The sequence below is a fragment of the Lepidochelys olivacea genome, assembly GCF_965140295.1.
Source record: "Lepidochelys olivacea isolate rLepOli2 genome assembly, chromosome: 1".
NCBI lineage: Eukaryota > Metazoa > Chordata > Testudines > Cheloniidae > Lepidochelys > Lepidochelys olivacea.
The window spans coordinates 52030639-52048642 of record NC_140411.1 but is presented as its reverse complement, the minus strand read 5'-3'; the positions used below and the strand labels follow the sequence as shown (position 1 = coordinate 52048642).

The following is an 18004-nucleotide window of genomic DNA, read 5'->3' as shown; positions in this document are numbered from 1 at the left end:
TGAAGGTAATATATAAGGTTTTGCTATTCCAACAAATTGACATTAAAAAGACAGTCTGCTTTTATCTTTACCCCACGCTTCCCAATCCTAAGTAATTAATCATTTGTATAAATTACGGGAACTCATTTTGGATTACTTTGCCACATTTATTCTGTTTCTTTTATTACATACAAAATAAAGTTCAAAGTTTGCAAAAGTCAAATATTTGAAAGCAACAATTTTAAACTGCTAATAGTAAGGCCAAATCAAAATAGTTGTTCATGAAGCTAGCAAATTCAACTCCCCAATCCATAGGCGGCAGGTATCATAGGCTGGGGGAGGCTGTGCCTCCCCAAACAGCCAGGAATGGCCCCCACCAATGCTCCACCCCCAGGCTCCCTCTGTTGCTATGTGGTGGTCCCAGCTCAAGCTGGGGCCACGCCACCCACCCTCCCAGCACTCCAGGGCTGGGGCTGTGCTGCCAGCCCTCCCAGTGGGCTGGAGGCGCTAGCCTGGCAGCTGCGGTGGCAGGGGCTCTCTGGGCTCTGGCGTGGGGTGGGCGCAGAAGGGGCAGGGCCTTGGGTGGAAGGCTAGCCTCCCCCAGCCGGCGGTTCACGCGCCGCCAATGCCCCAGTCCCACAACTATCCCGATACCATACGTCAAAGTCCTGTTGCAAACCACGGAGATACCAGAGCTCTTAAAAAAAAAAAAAGTCTACTTTTTTTTTTTTTTTTTTTAAATAATGGAAAGTGTAAGGCAGCCTTAACAGGAGAGTCGTTGCCACTCTACCATAGTTAAAAGCAACATAGTGACATTTTGTTTATTAGAATGTCCATTAGCCCTTCTATCCCCACATAGAGAGCACCATCAGTGAATGGTTCCTGGTCTTCTGGTCACAAGGAAAGAACTCTAAACACATCCCTTTCCATTGTCAAGTACCAGGTACTTTTCTGTACCTGTAGAAGAAGCAAGACCACCACAGAACAACTACACCTACCTACTTTGTTCTTAACCTACAAAGGACACAAGTGAATGACTCAAAATTACATGTGAAAACATGTGGAAAGGGATTATGATAACAACAAGTGGAATTGTGACAGAAACATGCAAAGCAAGTGAACACAAAAATAACAGAAAATGACAATGGAACAAATGTCTAACAGAGAGCTTTTATCCAACGTGACAAACTACTCCAAGTCCACTCTTATTCATCTCTCAGTTCCCGGTACTGGAAACTTCATTTTGTATCATAGGCAGAACTTACAATGGGGAGTGGTGAGAAATCCTTGCTGTCTGGCCCTAGTCTTAGCCTGAGCAAGTTGCTGCACCTGCTGATCAGTCTGTACTGATCCTGTCACTGGCAGCTAGGCTTTCCATGTGAGTTTAGTATGACTGTTTGCATGTGCACCACTTATTAGACATGATTAATCTTTAGCTCCATTTATTGAGACCGTCCTCATTCGCTCTCTCACTTTGGCTTTCTGGGCACTGCTATGTGACTCATTTTGCTTTTTATTCTAATTAGATCTCATTTGCTGCTGGGCCTATTTAAATAATTTTTTTCTTTGCTAACTGAAGGATAGTAGGGACAGGGAAGAGGAAAGGAAGAGCCCACTTGATTTACTTGGCTACTTTTATTTCTTTTGCCTCCTCCACAGGCTGAACATATGTTTTTTCACAATTCTCTCTGGACTCAGGCAGACAGGAAAGAAGGCCCCATCTATCCTGAGTTAAGAACCGTATTAACCAAGCCATTTCTGCATAACACAGCTCCTACCCCAGTGTAGATGGGGTCCTCAGTTTACGTATTCAAAAACCCCAAATCTTGACTCTTCTTTGCAGTGAGGAATAATTTCAAACAAGTATACATGGGTTGCAAACCATAAAGGTGGTGTTCAAGGGAACTTTCCTGTCTTTACCAAATATTCACTAAATAATATTTTTAAGCATCTGCTGTTATGGTACCTGGAACACTGGACAATCACTTAAAACATGATAAAAAGAACATAAAATTTAAGGAACGATATAAAAGCCAAACAATGTGCTCATTAAAATACAGATAATGGGGGTATTTTCCAGTTGTTAACAGCTACTGGAAAAAAATGTTTTTTTACTATCTCATTTCCTCCCTCGGTATGCCTTCCCCCGCATTCTCTGCAGTAGTGCTGCCCAGCCTTTTCCACCAACAGCATCTGCTAAGACATCTATACACCAGTTTTGAACACCTACCCCTGGTTGCCAAACTAAACAGCAAAAGATTTCAAAATGTTTCAAGGCCTACAGGTCAATGGAGAAGTAGCAATAACTGCAAGACACAGGGAAACTGAATACACAAGAAGAAAAGGAGTACTTGTGGCACCTTAGAGACTAACCAATTTATTAGAGCATAAGCTTTCGTGAGCTACAGCTCACTTCCTCAGATGCATATCGTGGAAACTGCAGCAGGCTTTATATATACACAGAGAATATGAAACAATACCTATTCCCACCCCACTGTCCTGCTGGTAATAGCTTATCTAAAGTGATCATCAGGTGGGCCATTTCCAGCACAAATCCAGGTTTTCTCACCCTCCACCCCCCCACACAAATTCACTCTCCTGCTGGTGATAGCCCATCCAAAGTGACAACTCTTTACACAATGTGCATGACAATCAAGTTGGGCTATTTCCTGCACAAATCCAGGTTTTCTCACATCCCCCCCACCCCCATACACACACAAACTCACTCTCCTGCTGGTAATAGCTCATCCAAACTGACCACTCTTCAAGTTAAAATCCAAGTTAAACCAGAACATCTGGGGGGGAGGGGGGGAAGAAAAAACAAGAGGAAACAGGCTACCTTGCATAATGACTTAGCCACTCCAAGTCTCTATTTAAGCCTAAATTAATAGTATCCAATTTGCAAATGAATTCCAATTCAGCAGTTTCTCGCTGGAGTCTGGATTTGAAGTTTTTTTGTTTTAAGATAGCGACCTTCATGTCTGTGATCGCGTGACCAGAGAGATTGAAGTGTTCTCCGACTGGTTTATGAATGTTATAATTCTTGACATCTGATTTGTGTCCATTTATTCTTTTACGTAGAGACTGTCCAGTTTGACCAATGTACATGGCAGAGGGGCATTGCTGGCACATGATGGCATATATCACATTGGTGGATGTGCAGGTGAACGAGCCTCTGATAGTGTGGCTGATGTTATTAGGCCCTGTGATGGTGTCCCCTGAATAGATATGTGGGCACAATTGGCAACGGGCTTTGTTACAAGGATAAGTTCCTGGGTTAGTGGTTCTGTTGTGTGGTATGTGGTTGTTGATGAGTATTTGCTTCAGGTTGCGGGGCTGTCTGTAGGCATTTGCTCAAGAAACTTCCTGAAAAAGCACAAGATCAAATCCGCACAGACACACCCCTGGAACCCCGACCTGGGATATTCTATCTACTACCCAAGATCCATAAACCTGGAAATCCTGGGCGCCCCATCATCTCAGGCATTGGCACCCTGACAGCAGGATTGTCTGGCTATGTAGACTCCCTCCTCAGGCCCTACGCTACCAGCACTCCCAGCTACCTTCGAGACACCACTGACTTCCTGAGGAAACTTCAATCCATCGGTGATCTTCCTGATAACACCATCCTGGCCACTATGGATGTAGAAGCCCTCTACACCAACATTCCACACAAAGATGGACTACAAGCCGTCAAGAACACTATCCCCGATAATGTCACGGCTAACCTGGTGGCTGAACTTTGTGACTTTGTCCTTACCCATAACTACTTCACATTTGGGGACAATGTATACCTTCAGATCAGCGGCACTGCTATGGGTACCCGCATGGCCCCACAGTATGCCAACATTTTTATGGCTGATTTAGAACAACGCTTCCTCAGCTCTCGTCCCCTAAAGCCCCTACTCTACTTGCGCTATATTGATGACATCTTCATCATCTGGACCCATGGAAAAGAAGCCCTTGAGGAATTCCACCATGATTTCAACAATTTCCATCCCACCACCAACCTCAACCTGGTCCAGTCCACACAAGAGATCCACTTCCTGGACACTACAGTGCTAATAAACAATGGTCACATAAACACCACCCTATACCGGAAACCTACTGACCGCTATTCCTACCTGCATGCCTCCAGCTTTCACCCTGACCACACCACACGATCCATCGTCTACAGCCAAGCTCTGCGATACAACTGCATTTGCTCCAACCCCTCAGACAGAGACAAACACCTACAAGATCTCTGTCAAGCTTTCTTACAACTACAATACCCACCTGCAGAAGTAAAGAAACAGATTGATAGAGCCAGAAGAGTTCCCAGAAGTTACCTACTACAGGACAGGCCTAACAAAGAAAATAACAGAACGCCACTAGCCGTCACCTTCAGCCCTCAACTAAAACCCCTCCAACGCATTATTAAGGATCTACAACCTATCCTAAAGGATGACCCAACACTCTCACAAATCTTGGGAGACAGGCCAGTCCTTGCCTACAGACAGCCCCGCAACCTGAAGCAAATACTCACCAACAACCACATACCACACAACAGAACCACTAACCCAGGAACTTATCCTTGCAACAAAGCCCGTTGCCAATTGTGCCCACATATCTATTCAGGGGACACCATCACAGGGCCTAATAACATCAGCCACGCTATCAGAGGCTCGTTCACCTGCACATCCACCAATGTGATATATGCCATCATGTGCCAGCAATGCCCCTCTGCCATGTACATTGGTCAAACTGGACAGTCTCTACGTAAAAGAATAAATGGACACAAATCAGATGTCAAGAATTATAACATTCATAAACCAGTCGGAGAACACTTCAATCTCTCTGGTCAAGCGATCACAGACATGAAGGTCGCTATCTTAAAACAAAAAAACTTCAAATCCAGACTCCAGCGAGAAACTGCTGAATTGGAATTCATTTGCAAATTGGATACTATTAATTTAGGCTTAAATAGAGACTGGGAGTGGCTAAGTCATTATGCAAGGTAGCCTGTTTCCTCTTGTTTTTTCCTCCCCCCCTCCCCCCCAGATGTTCTGGTTTAACTTGGATTTTAACTTGAAGAGTGGTCAGTTTGGATGAGCTATTACCAGCAGGAGAGTGAGTTTGTGTGTGTATGGGGGTGGGGGGGATGTGAGAAAACCTGGATTTGTGCAGGAAATAGCCCAACTTGATTGTCATGCACAATGTGTAAAGAGTTGTCACTTTGGATGGGCTATCACCAGCAGGAGAGTGAATTTGTGTGGGGGGGTGGAGGGTGAGAAAACCTGGATTTGTGCTGGAAATGGCCCACCTGATGATCACTTTAGATAAGCTATTACCAGCAGGACAGTGGGGTGGGAATAGGTATTGTTTCATATTCTCTGTGTATATATAAAGCCTGCTGCAGTTTCCACGATATGCATCTGAGGAAGTGAGCTGTAGCTCACGAAAGCTTATGCTCTAATAAATTGGTTAGTCTCTAAGGTGCCACAAGTACTCCTTTTCTTTTTGCGAATACAGACTAACACGGCTGTTACTCTGAAACCTGAATACACAAGGAAATACTATATGTGAGTTGTAGAAATTCCAGCAAATAGAGGAAAAAAAAAAGAGTACTGACACCAGTTTTGTTTGTAGTTAAAAACCTATATGAATACAAGGTAAGGACAAATAACAGCACACACTTATTGTGAACTCTATTTCCCTTGCTTTTGTAGGTTTATGTAATAGCCGGCATGTGCAACTTCAGAAAATACTTGTATGATGTGGAAATAATTTTGCAGATTCATTAGGGAATATTTTTTGGGGAAGTAAGATGAGGGAAATAGGGAGGAATCCAGGGAATGGTTCTCAATTATTTGGACAATGATATTGTCTCCACAAACCTTTGGTGAAGGAGGCTAGTTATAACAATGACCTCTTTGAAGGGCTGGGAAACCTTGCAAGTTAAACAGTTTCTGAAGCGCTGGGCTGGGAAACCTTGCAAGTCAAACAGTTTATGAAGAACAGCCTTCATGCAATGTTGAGATAACAGAGATTTCAGACCGTGTGAACCATGTCCACATTACAAGGCTAGAGATTTAAGACAGAAGTATGTTGTGGATCTACTATTGAAGCTGGCACTTTTCTGGTTGAGCGAGCCACAAGACATTCAGGTACAGGGATAGCAATTTTGTAGCTTCACTAGATGCATAAGTATTATCCACTTAGACAGCCTTTGGATCAAGATGACTTGAGTCTCAGATATTTCTGCAAAGACAAGTAGTCTGCTGAACTTTCTAAGATATTTAGTTCTGTCTAAGAAAAAGCCAATACTTCAAACATTCACAGTGCGTAGTTTCATCCCACCAGTCCGCTAACAGGACTTTGGGGAAAAAACAAACAGTGATATGGACTGAGGTGAAAATCCGATTAATTTTCTGGCAAAAAATTGGGGGTGAGATTTATGTACCACTTGTCTTTGTGGAATATTGTATAAGGTGGTTAGCCGATGGTATCTGCAACTCCAAGATTCTCGTGGGTGAGGCAATGTCCATTAAGTGGTACAAAGAACAAGAACATCTGGGTTCAAAAGGCCTTTCCATGATTTTATTCATCACCAAATTCTAGTCCCAAAGATTATTGGCTACCAGATGGGAGGGAACCAAAATTTGTTAAGCTCTTTATATTTTCCCTTCTCAGGATGACAGACACTATGGTTCTGAAGAAGTGCATCTGAAGAAGTGGGTTTTTTACCCAGGAAAGCTTATGCCCAAATAAATCTGTTAGTCTTTAAGGTGCCACCGGCCTCCTTGTTGTTTTTGTGGATACAGACTAACACGTCTACCCCTAATACTAGACACTATGGTTCTCTTTCACAAGGACATAGTAGGAAAAAATATCAACTAAGTAAATCTTTAGAGTAGCCAGGGATAACTTTGGTTACACCAGAGACAGGGGAAACCTATGATCATTAGATCTGGACAGGAAACTATCTGGAGAAAACTTTTCAGACCAGTTCTATTTAGTAGCATAACACTTCCTAGCACATGGCTTTCTGGACTCTATCAAGACTGCCTGGATCTCCTCAGGTAATCATAAAATGTCTTGTCCTAGAAACCCTGCAGCCATACTGTCAGGTTAAGGAACCTGAGATCTGGATGTTTTTCTACGGACAGCAGATCTTGACACAGAAGAGAGTGAATGGATGATCTTTGGACAGAAACCAGCAACTCTGAAAATCATGCCAGCTTGACTAAAAATCATTCTGAGTCTGTCCTGCTAAACATTTCCTAAGTATTCTGGGGAGGAAAGAAAACAGAGAAAAAAAGCATAAAGGAGCCCTTTTTCACAGCATAAAATAGATGCATCTGATATACTGTGAAACTGCATCAGTTCTCAAGTAAAATGTGGAACACGTGTTTTGACTTGTAGAAAATGTGTTCATGTCCAAATGACCCACCTTGCAACTAACAAACATGCCACTGAAGATCTAAGTGACTGCTGATCTTCATCTTTCCAGCTCAGGATTTTGGCTATGTTTTGGGGAGAGGGGGCACTTTTCTCCAAATACTGCATTCCAACAGACTAATTTCCTTCTGACACCACTGAAGCACCCGAACTCTCCCTTTTCTCCCTATTCTATTAAAGTGATACGTGAGACCCACACTGTCTGAAAATCTGTGCTGGCTACTCTCTGATCTGTAGGAGAAAGTAATGCCCTGAACTCTAGCAAGTTATATGCAGAGATCTAATTCCTGAAGCTTCCAAAAACCATAGGCAATTAGAGTCTAAATTTTCACCCCAATTTAGATGAGAAGATATGTACCTATCACCATTTGAGGAACCATCTGAAAGGACAGCCACTACAAGACATTCTCAGTCGAAGTCAACCACAGCATAGAGTCTTCCAGCTGCTAAAAGGGTAAGTTACCATATCTGAGATAAGAATCTTTGTTTTTTGTACCAGATGCACAAGGGTTGCTCCCACTAACTTGCAAAGGTGGTGACAAAAGGCCACTATCCAGCCTATTGCTCTCAGATAAAATGTCACTGGGTCTTTTCGCTTGGACCACTTGGATGACATCATTTGGATGAGCTCACAGAACCTGACTTGAGTTAGGACAGAGCCCTGGTAGGTTCTAGGGTGGTCTCTATAAAAGTCAGAACCAAAATTGAGGCCAAGATAGATTTCTTTGCTTACTTGCAGATTAAGAGATATGAATAGGGGAACTCATATGATTGAAGTGAAATACTATGCTCTAAGATTGAGGTCTTTTGAGTCAGTTGCCCAGATACAAACACACTGGAAGGATCTAACAACATAGATGAGCTGCAATCCTAGGCGAGCACTTGGTGAATACCTTGGGGGCTGCTGTCAACCCAAAAAGTACTATCTTCTGGGGGCAGTGGTCATGACCCACAATGAACCTGAAGCACTTCCTGTGCCTTTGCCTTATTGAAAATTTACATGCTAAGGGACAACTAATGTCATCATCTGAACATCGCTCAGTGAAATCCCAGATTGTACAACAATGGAAACAGTGACTCCCTCCAGATCCACTTTAAGAGACTCATAGGCTCATCACTCTGAATTTGCCATGGCTGAAGATATGTCCTGACCAAAAAGTGACTTCCTAGTTCACATTATGCAGAACAACATGATTGACATCCTCCTCCTGCAAGAAACTGAACTGCGGCCTTAGGCGGAAAACAGTGAACAGCTCGGTGAACAGCGGAGAGGCTAACAGAGGGAGTTTCCCTGGGATCTGTCCGAGAGGAGGTACATTAAGTGCTGCATTAGGGGGGCTGTGTTGGTGAGTATCTGAGTGTCTGTTGCAGGGACAGTTTGTCAGTTTGACCAGATGCTTGATTTTTTAAAAAGTATGAATTGGGAGTGCTTTGTTCCAGGTGAGCCTTGAGTGGGCCTGACTGTTTTAAAAAGGCAGTCAGCTGCAAACCAGCTGAGCAGAGAACAGCAGAGAGGCTAACAGAGGGAGTTTGCCTGGGGAAAGCCCACTGAGGCTTTCATCTTGCAGGCTTCTATGAGTAGTTACAACAACACCCGAGGAAGCTCTTAGAAAGAAGGTAATATGCATGGTGAGTGTTCAGCTGTTGTGACCTGCACAGGATGTGACATGTTTGTCTTTCTTCCACAGGACAGAAGCAATTTTGTTTGTACAAAGTGCAAGCTGGTCTCCATATTGGAAGAGAAGGTTCAAGGTCTGGAAAAACAAGTATCGACCCTGCGTTGCATAAGAGAAACTGAAGATTTCCTAGACAGACGTCAAAATATGCTTCTACAGGCACAACATTCTGAAGATTCAGAGCAGGCTGCGCAGCGGGGACAGAAAGATGGTGAAGAAATTTGGCAACATGTGACCTCCAGAAGAAAGGGGAGCGTCCATGTACCAGCAATGCAGATACAGGTAAGCAACCATTTTCATGTTCTCTCCACATATGAATAATGCGGAGAGTGGACTAGATGATACATCTGAGGGAAGGGAGAGAGGGAGACTCCGCTGATCGGAAGGCATGAGATGCATTGTCTTAGGGAACTGAGTTCCACGACCACTGCTCCCAAGAGAAGGAGGAGGGTGGAGGTGGTCAGGGACTCCCTCCTCAGGGGGACTGAGTCTTCTATCTGCCACCCCAACCGGGAAAACCGAGAAGTCTGCTGCTTGCCAGGAGCTAGGATTCACGATGGGACGGAAAGACTGCCGAGACTCATCAAGCCCTCAGATCGCTACCCCTTCCTATTTCTCCATGTGGGCACCAATGATACTGCCAAGAATGACCTTGAGCGGATCACTGCAGACTACGTGGCTCTGGGAAGAAGGATAAAGGAGTTTGAGGTGCAAGTGCTGTTCTTGTCCATCCTCCCTGTGCAAGGAAAAGGCCTGGGAAGAGATCATCGAATCGTGGAAGTCAACAAATGGCTACACAGGTGGCGTCAGAGAAAAGGCTTTGGATTCTTTAACCATGGGACGGTGTTCCAAGAAGGAGGAGTGCTAGGCAGAGACGGGCTCCACCTAACGAAGGGGGGAAGAGCATCTTCGCAAGTAGGCTGGCTAACTAAGTGAGGAGGGCTTTAAACTAGGTTCACCGGGGGAAGGAGACCAAATCCCTGAGGTAAGGGGGAAGTGGGATACCGGGAGGAAGCATAAGCAGGAGAGCTCCTGCCTCATACGGAGAAAGCGGGATCATCAGCGAGTTATCTTAAGTGCCTATACATAAATGCAAGAAGTCTGGGAAACAAGCAGGGAGAACTGGAAGTCCTGGCACAGTCAAGGAATTATGATGTGATTGGAATAACAGAGACTTGGTGGGGTAAGCCACATGGCTGGAGTATTCTCATGGATGGATATAAACTGTTCAGGAAGGACATGCAGGGCAGAAAAGATGGGGGAATTACATTGTATGTAAGAGAGCAGTATGACTGCTCAGAGCTCCGGTATGAAACTGCAGAAAAACCTGAGCGTCTCTGGATTAAGTTTAGAAGTGTGAGCAACAAGGGTGATGTCCTGGTGGGAGTTTGCGATAGACCACCAGACCAGGGGTATGCAGTGGATGAAGCTTCCAGCAACTAATGCAAGTTGCTAGACTGCAGACTCTGGCTCTCATGGGAGACTTCAATCACCCCGATATCTGCTGGGAGAACAATACAGCGGTGCACAGACAATCCAAGAAGTTTTCGAAAGTGTAGGGGACAATTTCCTGGTGCAAGTGCTGGAGGAACCAACTGGGGCAGAGCTCTTCTTGACCTACTGCTGACAAAAAGGGAAGAATTAGTAGGGGAAGCAAAAGTGGATGAGAACCTGTGAGGCAGTGACCATGAGATGGTCGAGTTCAGAAACCTGACACAAGGAAGAAAGGAAAGCAGCAGAATACGGACCCTGGACTTCAGAAAGCAGACTTTGACTCCCTGAGGGAACTGATGGGCAGGATCCCCTGGGAGAATAACATGAAGGGGAAAGGAGTCCAGGAGAGCTGGCTGTATTTTAAAGAATCCTTATTGAGGTTACAGGAACAAACCATCTCAATGTGTAGAAAGAATAGTAAATATGGCAGGCGACCAGCTTGGCTTAACAGTGAAATCCTTGCCGATCTTAAACACAAAAAAGAAGCTTACAAGAAGTGGAAGATTAGACAAATGACCAGGCAGGAGTATAAAAATATTGCTCAGTCATGCAGGAGTAAAATCAGGAAGGCCAAATCGCACTTGGAGTTGCAGCTAGCAAGAAATGTTAAGAGTAACAAGAAGGGTTTCTTCAGGTATGTTAGGAACAAGAAGAAAGTCAAGGAAAGTGTGGGCCCCTTACTGAATGAGGGAGGCAACCTAGTGACAGAGGATGTGGAAAAAGCTAAAGTACTCAGTGCTTTTTTCACCTCTGTCTTCATGAACAAGGTCAGCTCCAAGACTCCTGCACTGGGGAGGTGACCAGCCCTCTGTGGCAAAAGGAGTGGATCAGGACTATTTAGAAAAGCTGGAAGAGCACAAGTCCATGGGGCTGGATGTGCTGCATCTAGGGGTGCTAAAGGAGTTGGCGGATGTGATTGCATGGCCATTGACCATTATCTTTGAAAACTCAAGGTGATCAGGGGAGGTCCCTGACGACTGGAAAAAGGCTAATGTAGTACCCATCTTTAAAAAAGGGAAGGAGGGGGATCCGGGGAACTATAGGCCAGTCAGCCTCACCTCAATCCCTGAACAAATCATGGAGCAGATCCTCAAGGAATCAATTCTGAAGCATTTAGACGAGAGAAAAGTGATCAGGAACAGTCAGCATGGATTCACCAAGGGAAAGTCATGCCTGACTAATCTAATTACCTTCTATGACGAGATAACTGCTCTGTGGATGAGGGAAAAGCAGTGGACATGTTATTCTTTGACTTTAGCAAAGCTTTTGATATGGCCTCCCACAGTATTCTTGCCAGCAAGTTAAAGTAGTATGGGCTGGATGAATGGACTATAAGGTGGATAGAAAGATGGCTAGATCGTCGGGCTCAACAGGCAGTGATCAATGGCTCCAGGTCTAGTTGGCAGCCGGTATCAAGTGGAGTGCCCCAAGGGTTGGTCCTGGGGCTGGTTTTGTTCAATATCTTCATTAATGATCTGCAGGATGTTGTGGATTACACCCTCAGCAAGTTTGCAGATGACACTACACTAGGAGGAGAGGTAGATTCACTGGAGGGTAGGGATAGGATACAGAGGGACCTAGACAAATTAGAGGATTCGGCCAAAGAAATCTGATGAGGTTCAACAAGGACAAGTGCAGAGTCCTGCACTTAGGACGGAAGAATCCCATGCACCGCTACAGACTAGGGACCGAATGGCTCGGCAGCAGTTCTGCAGAAAAGGACCTAGGGGTTCCAGTGGATGAGAAGCTGGATATGAGTCAACAGTGTGCCCTTGTTGCCAAGAAGGCCAATGGCATTTTGGTTTGTATAAGTAGGGGCATTGCCGGCAGATCAAGGGACATGATCCTTCCCCTCTATTCGACACTGGTGAGGCCTCATCTGGAGTACTGTGTCCAGTTTTCGGCCCCACACTACAAGGAGGATGTGGAAAAATTGGAAAGCATCCAGCGGAGGGCAACAAAAATGACTAGGGGACTGGAACACATTACTTATGAGGAGAGGCTGAGGGAACTGGGATTGTTTAGTCTGCAAAAGAGAAGAATGAGGGGGGATTTGATAATTGCTTTCTACTACCTGAAAGGGGGTTCCAAAGAGGATGGATCTAGACTGTTCTCAGTGGTAGCAGATGACAGAACAAGCAGTAATGGTCTCAAGTTTCAGTGGGGGAGGTTTAGGTTGGATATTAGGAAAAACTTTTTCACTAGGAGGGTGGTGAAACACTGGAATGCGTTACCTAAGGAGGTGGTGGTGGAATCTCCTTCCTTAGACATTTTAAAGGTCAGGCTTGACAAAGCCCTGGCTGGGATGATTTAGTTGGAGATTGGTCCTGCTTTGAGCAGGGGGTTGGACTAGGAGACCTCCTGAGGTCCCTTCCAACCCTGATATTCTATGGTTCTATGAAAGGTTGATTGCTTATAAGCAGCCAGTGTTTCTTCCTGAATTACTAATGTTCCAGCCCTGAAGAGCCCTGACATAATTCCAACAATAGTGATAGAACATGCTGCTAATATCTCACCAAACTTTCAACACAATTATAACAATAGGCTGGCAAAGAATGAACTCTTAACATACTCAGTGTAAGGCCTGGTTAAATCCAATATATATGTTCAATAAATATATGACTTTAACAAATGAGACAAACTTACTGCCCATTCCTGAAGGCAAAATTATTATTGTAATGTACAGTAGAGGAGACATGATGGATATAAAAAAAGCCTCCTCTTAAATATTTTGATTTACTCTCTATGTCCACCCATCCGCTCTATTTTAAGAATCTATACTTTTTTTTTTTACACTCTTGCTACTTATATTTTATCTCAAGAACCATACTGCATATAAATGGCAAAACTAATCTTTTCTATGTTTGCTACCTGTCTTTATTTCAAGTGCCATATTTTGTACAAACAACAATATTAATCTTGTTTATATATCCTTTTTATTGCATAAAATTTAATATTTTTTAAATTGTCTGTATTGCTTTGTATGTTTTGATTTGCAAGCAGATGTGGCTAAAAATGAAATATCCTAATGCCTGCTATATAAAAAGGTGCTATAAATGCGGAACAAGAAAGTAATGAGGAAACAGGATTCAAATATATTTTAGGGTTTATTTTGCAGCACTTCTGAATTAACAGCATACAATTCCTTTTATAAAGGGTGGGTAAGTATGCCAGTTATGTCACAACTAAGATTATTAAATTAGCACACCGAAGTGACAAAAAGCTCACTGAATGATCCTGAAGTAAAAAAGATTAAATATATATATATATAATATATATATATATTATATTTATTTTTGGCAATAATGGGGAAACTTTATGGGAGGAAAAATACTGAAATTCAGGTTAGAAACATTTGAATTTGAAATGAATTATTGAAGTCATAAACTATGAAGATTCATAAATGAGGGACTGAGACATACAGAACTTTATCTAATAGATCACCATTTCTCAAATGCGTCCACCAGTGGCTTTTCTTGTGGCCACAGGCTCCTGGGCAGTGATAAGGCCGGGAGGAGCAGAAGCTCCTCACCTGGGGCCGCCAGAAGGGGTTGGGCCCTGCCTGCCTCTGGAGTCACAAATGCCAGAGGAACAGACAACTGGTGTGAGTTCCCTACCTTCCTGGAGCCAGTGGGGCGGCAGGCTCTGGGCACACAGCAGCAAGCTCCAGGTTTCGGTGCCATCCCCAGGCTCACCACCCCCCACGTTGCCCCAGCATCCGCTGCCGTCCCTAGTCCCCCACCCATCCCCCCATTGCCCCAGCCCCTGCTGCCGCCCTACCCACCTCCCCATCCAGGCCTTAATTTCTCCCTGGTTTGCTGGGGCTGAGCAAGTCTCTGCTGTGAAAAACAATATTTGTATGTTTGTTAATATGACTTTTCAGTGTCTCCCAGCTAGCTTACTACCTAGCAAGTCTTAATTATAAAAAAGCGCAAAAGAAACGACAAAAAAGACAAGAACATGCAGAGCAACTTATTTGTGTTGCGATTCCATTTTGGTTCAGTAAAAAATAAGAGACAACTGTACATTATTTTTATTATTGCGTCTGCAGACAAAACCCCACATAAATAAATAACAATGATTTGGACATGTATATGTGCATGTTTTTGTATTTGCTAAAGTTAATTAAGTATTTTAGGAAAAATTGTCAGAGCGGCCACCAGAAAGAATTGGTGACCACACTCCGAGGCCACCAAACATTGTTTGTGAGAATGCTTGATTGAAGGGTTTAACATTGTAAAGCACTTGGAACATGAAAAGCACCATATAAGTGCTAAGTATTCTTAGTGAACTAGGAAGTCATCCTATTCCTCATATTTTATCAGAAGTAGTTACAGAATTAATTACTATTTTTTCTTTGTATTTATCATTCTTTTTACTCTTTAGGTTTTTATCAGAGTGACACAGACAGCCCGATCATCAGATAAAGTATGGTTGTATCCATTCACTTTTTGCACTTCCACCATAATGTGCACACAAGTTGGGAAATTCACATGCACACTTGGCTACAAATGTACCTATTTAACTTTGTACATATGCAAATCCCTTACATTTGAAAAACATAGTCCATGCATATGCATATTTTCTATCTGAAAAACCAGCCTGTATTACAAAACATTTGCTGTGACTGCAGAAACTGTCTCTCTCCAGAATAGCACAGTACAGCAATCAACAACACACAAAATAAAACTTTACATTATATACAATATAAAGGTTTACATACAAACAAGAAGTGAAAGAAAAAAGAAAAGGAAAGGAAGAAAAGGTAGGGGATGTGAGGAAAGGGGGCACAAAAAAAGTAGTACTGAAGATTTAATTTATTCCCTGTATGCAATATCTTTAGAATAGGTCTGATTTGTTTTCATAACTAAAGGAGGTATTGTTGCAGCAAGAAGAAAAAGAATAAGCCCAAACCAAAAACATTCAAAACTTCCTTCTCATCTCTCTCTACCTTAACACTAATTTTTTGTTTACCTACTATTAATTAATTTAGTAGGTGTCACTGAAATGAACAAATGGTAGAGGAAGTAGGAAAGATATTTCCTAAAGAAAATGTAGCCAGGAAGAAAGCCTTGTCTTAAGGGTATTCTCATCAGGTGACAGTCTGATCTCCATGTAACCTGAGGCGTATGCTTATTTACCAACAATTACATCACGGTTAGTTATTTAATTACATTACATTAAATAAGGACACCCAAACAGGTTAGGAGATGATGTTAATATTACCTTTGTAAAATGAGTGGGCAAAGCTCTGCTCAGGAATTAACTTGGCAAGGAATCCATGGTTCAAACTTGGGTGAGGGATAGATGGTATGACCACAACTGTGGAGAAAATCATGGAATCAAATGTGAGCCAGCTAATAATCGCCTGTGATCTGATCCACTGTGGATCCATGGCAGAAGTCCTATCTCATTGAAACATGCAACTATGGAACTATTAACAAAAATGCATTTCTGAAGGAAGGAAACAAGTTATGTATCAAGAGATAGGAAACATCAGACCAATTAGTAGGGAATCATAAGAACAACATTTATAGGGAAAAAGACAAAGACAAAAATGGCTGAAATAGTTAATTGAAACAAGCAGTTTCCTACTCCAGCACCACAGCATATGACCAGGAAGGACACATTAAATACAACATAAAATTATGGTTTCTCATAGCTGACCATTTAAATATAAGTTTATTAAATGAAAACAGCCAATGAGGACATGGATTTTTTTTAAAAAAGCTTAGCATACAAAGGTAGAAAGTAAGCAAGCTAAGATATAACAGTGAATTAGATAAAATGAATAAAAGGGCTGTCAATATATACGGCTGTCAATTAATTCCAGTTAACTGAAGTTTTAATGCAAAACAAATTAACTAGATTAAAAAAAAAGTCGTGATTTAATTGCAGTTTTAATCACACTGTTAAACCATAACAGAATTCTAATTTAAATTTATTATAAATATTTTGGAAGTTTTTCTACGTTTTCAAATAGATTGATTTCAGCCACAACACAGAATATGAAGTGTACAGTGCCCACTTTATAAAATTTTTGTATTACAAATATTTGCACCGTAAACAAAAAAAATAGTACAATCTACAAGTCAACGCATGAAGGGACGTATGAATATTTAGCATATCTGGCACTAGCATGTCTGGCACCTTGCAATGATCGCTACAACAATGCCATGCAAACACCTGTTCTCCCTTTCAGGTGACACTGTAAAAAAGAAGCGGTTTTCCTGAAAATGTAAACAAACTTGTTTGTCTTAGCGATTGGCTGAACAAGAAGTAGGACTCAGTGGACTTGTAAAACTTTAGAGACTACACTGTTTTGTTTTTTGAGTGCAGTTATGAAGAAATAATGCTACATTTGTAAGTTTCACTATCATGATAAAGAGATTGTACTATAGTACTTGTATGATGTAAATTAAAAATACTACTTCTGTTCATCTTTTTTACAGTGCAAATATTCGTAATAAAATAATATAAAGTGAGCAGTATACATTTTGTATTCTGTGTTGTAATTGAAATCAATATATCTGAAAATGTAGAAAACATCCCAATATTTATAATATATTTAAATTGGTTTTCTATTATTGTTTGAAAGTGTGGTTAAAACTGATTAATCACAACTTTTTTTATCTCACTATTAATTGCAACTTTTTAAATCATTTGACAGCCCTAAATAAAAGCAAATAGGACATGAATTTAAATTACATTATACGTGATATGTAAATCAGCAGTTCCAGAAACTAAGACAGCAAATCAAATTCAGTACAAGAAGCAACATGTTCATGAAAAACAACATGCAGAGATTTGGCCACTGATTTCTAATCACTCTTTTCCAATATATTTATATGGCTGTTCTGAGAGAGAAAACAGAGCACAGTCATAAACCAATCTGCTTAAATAAGCCATTGGACTGGCAGACTGAACATTACTAACAGTGGAGGAACGTATTTGGATACTAAACTCTTGGCAGGTTCTGCAGCTGACAGATAGTATCCCCAAAGACTGGGATATCAGTTGCCATGAAAAAATAAGAATTCACACTAATCAGGTAAAGAATGCAATAAAGGCAACAATTCTGGTATATTAGACTTCCAGGAGCTTTTCAATGCAGACCCAAACTAGCAAGACAGCAGGACTCAAGAGAGTTAGTAGTCCTTGCTATATTAGCTTTTCACAAGACTAAGTTTAAACAGAAGTAACTTCAACTACGGAGCTAGCTGTATTTGCTGATTACAAACTTCAGACAGTGCATTTAGAGTCAGAGATAGCTGCTCACAGTAGACAAATGGCAATTTTTAGGTTTACTTTGACAGTTTAATATCTTGTCCTTTCAAAACTTTAAATTCACAAGCATCTCCTTCATTGAATGTACATATAAATTTAAAAATGGATGCATAAATACAGAATAAGCA

The 18004-nt window shown here is 42.0% G+C and overlaps 1 protein-coding gene across 2 annotated transcripts in view; it reads right to left on the bottom strand.

Annotated features, from left to right (window-relative positions):
* Positions 1 to 18004, bottom strand: part of NBEA (neurobeachin) — an 867588-nt gene that overhangs the window by 490116 nt on the left and 359468 nt on the right. For both annotated transcript variants that reach the window (XM_084617023.1, XM_084617024.1), the window contains one exon: positions 15816 to 15911. In XM_084617023.1, coding sequence (XP_084473149.1) covers positions 15816 to 15911 — 96 coding nt within the window. The remainder of the gene's footprint in view (positions 1 to 15815; positions 15912 to 18004) is intronic.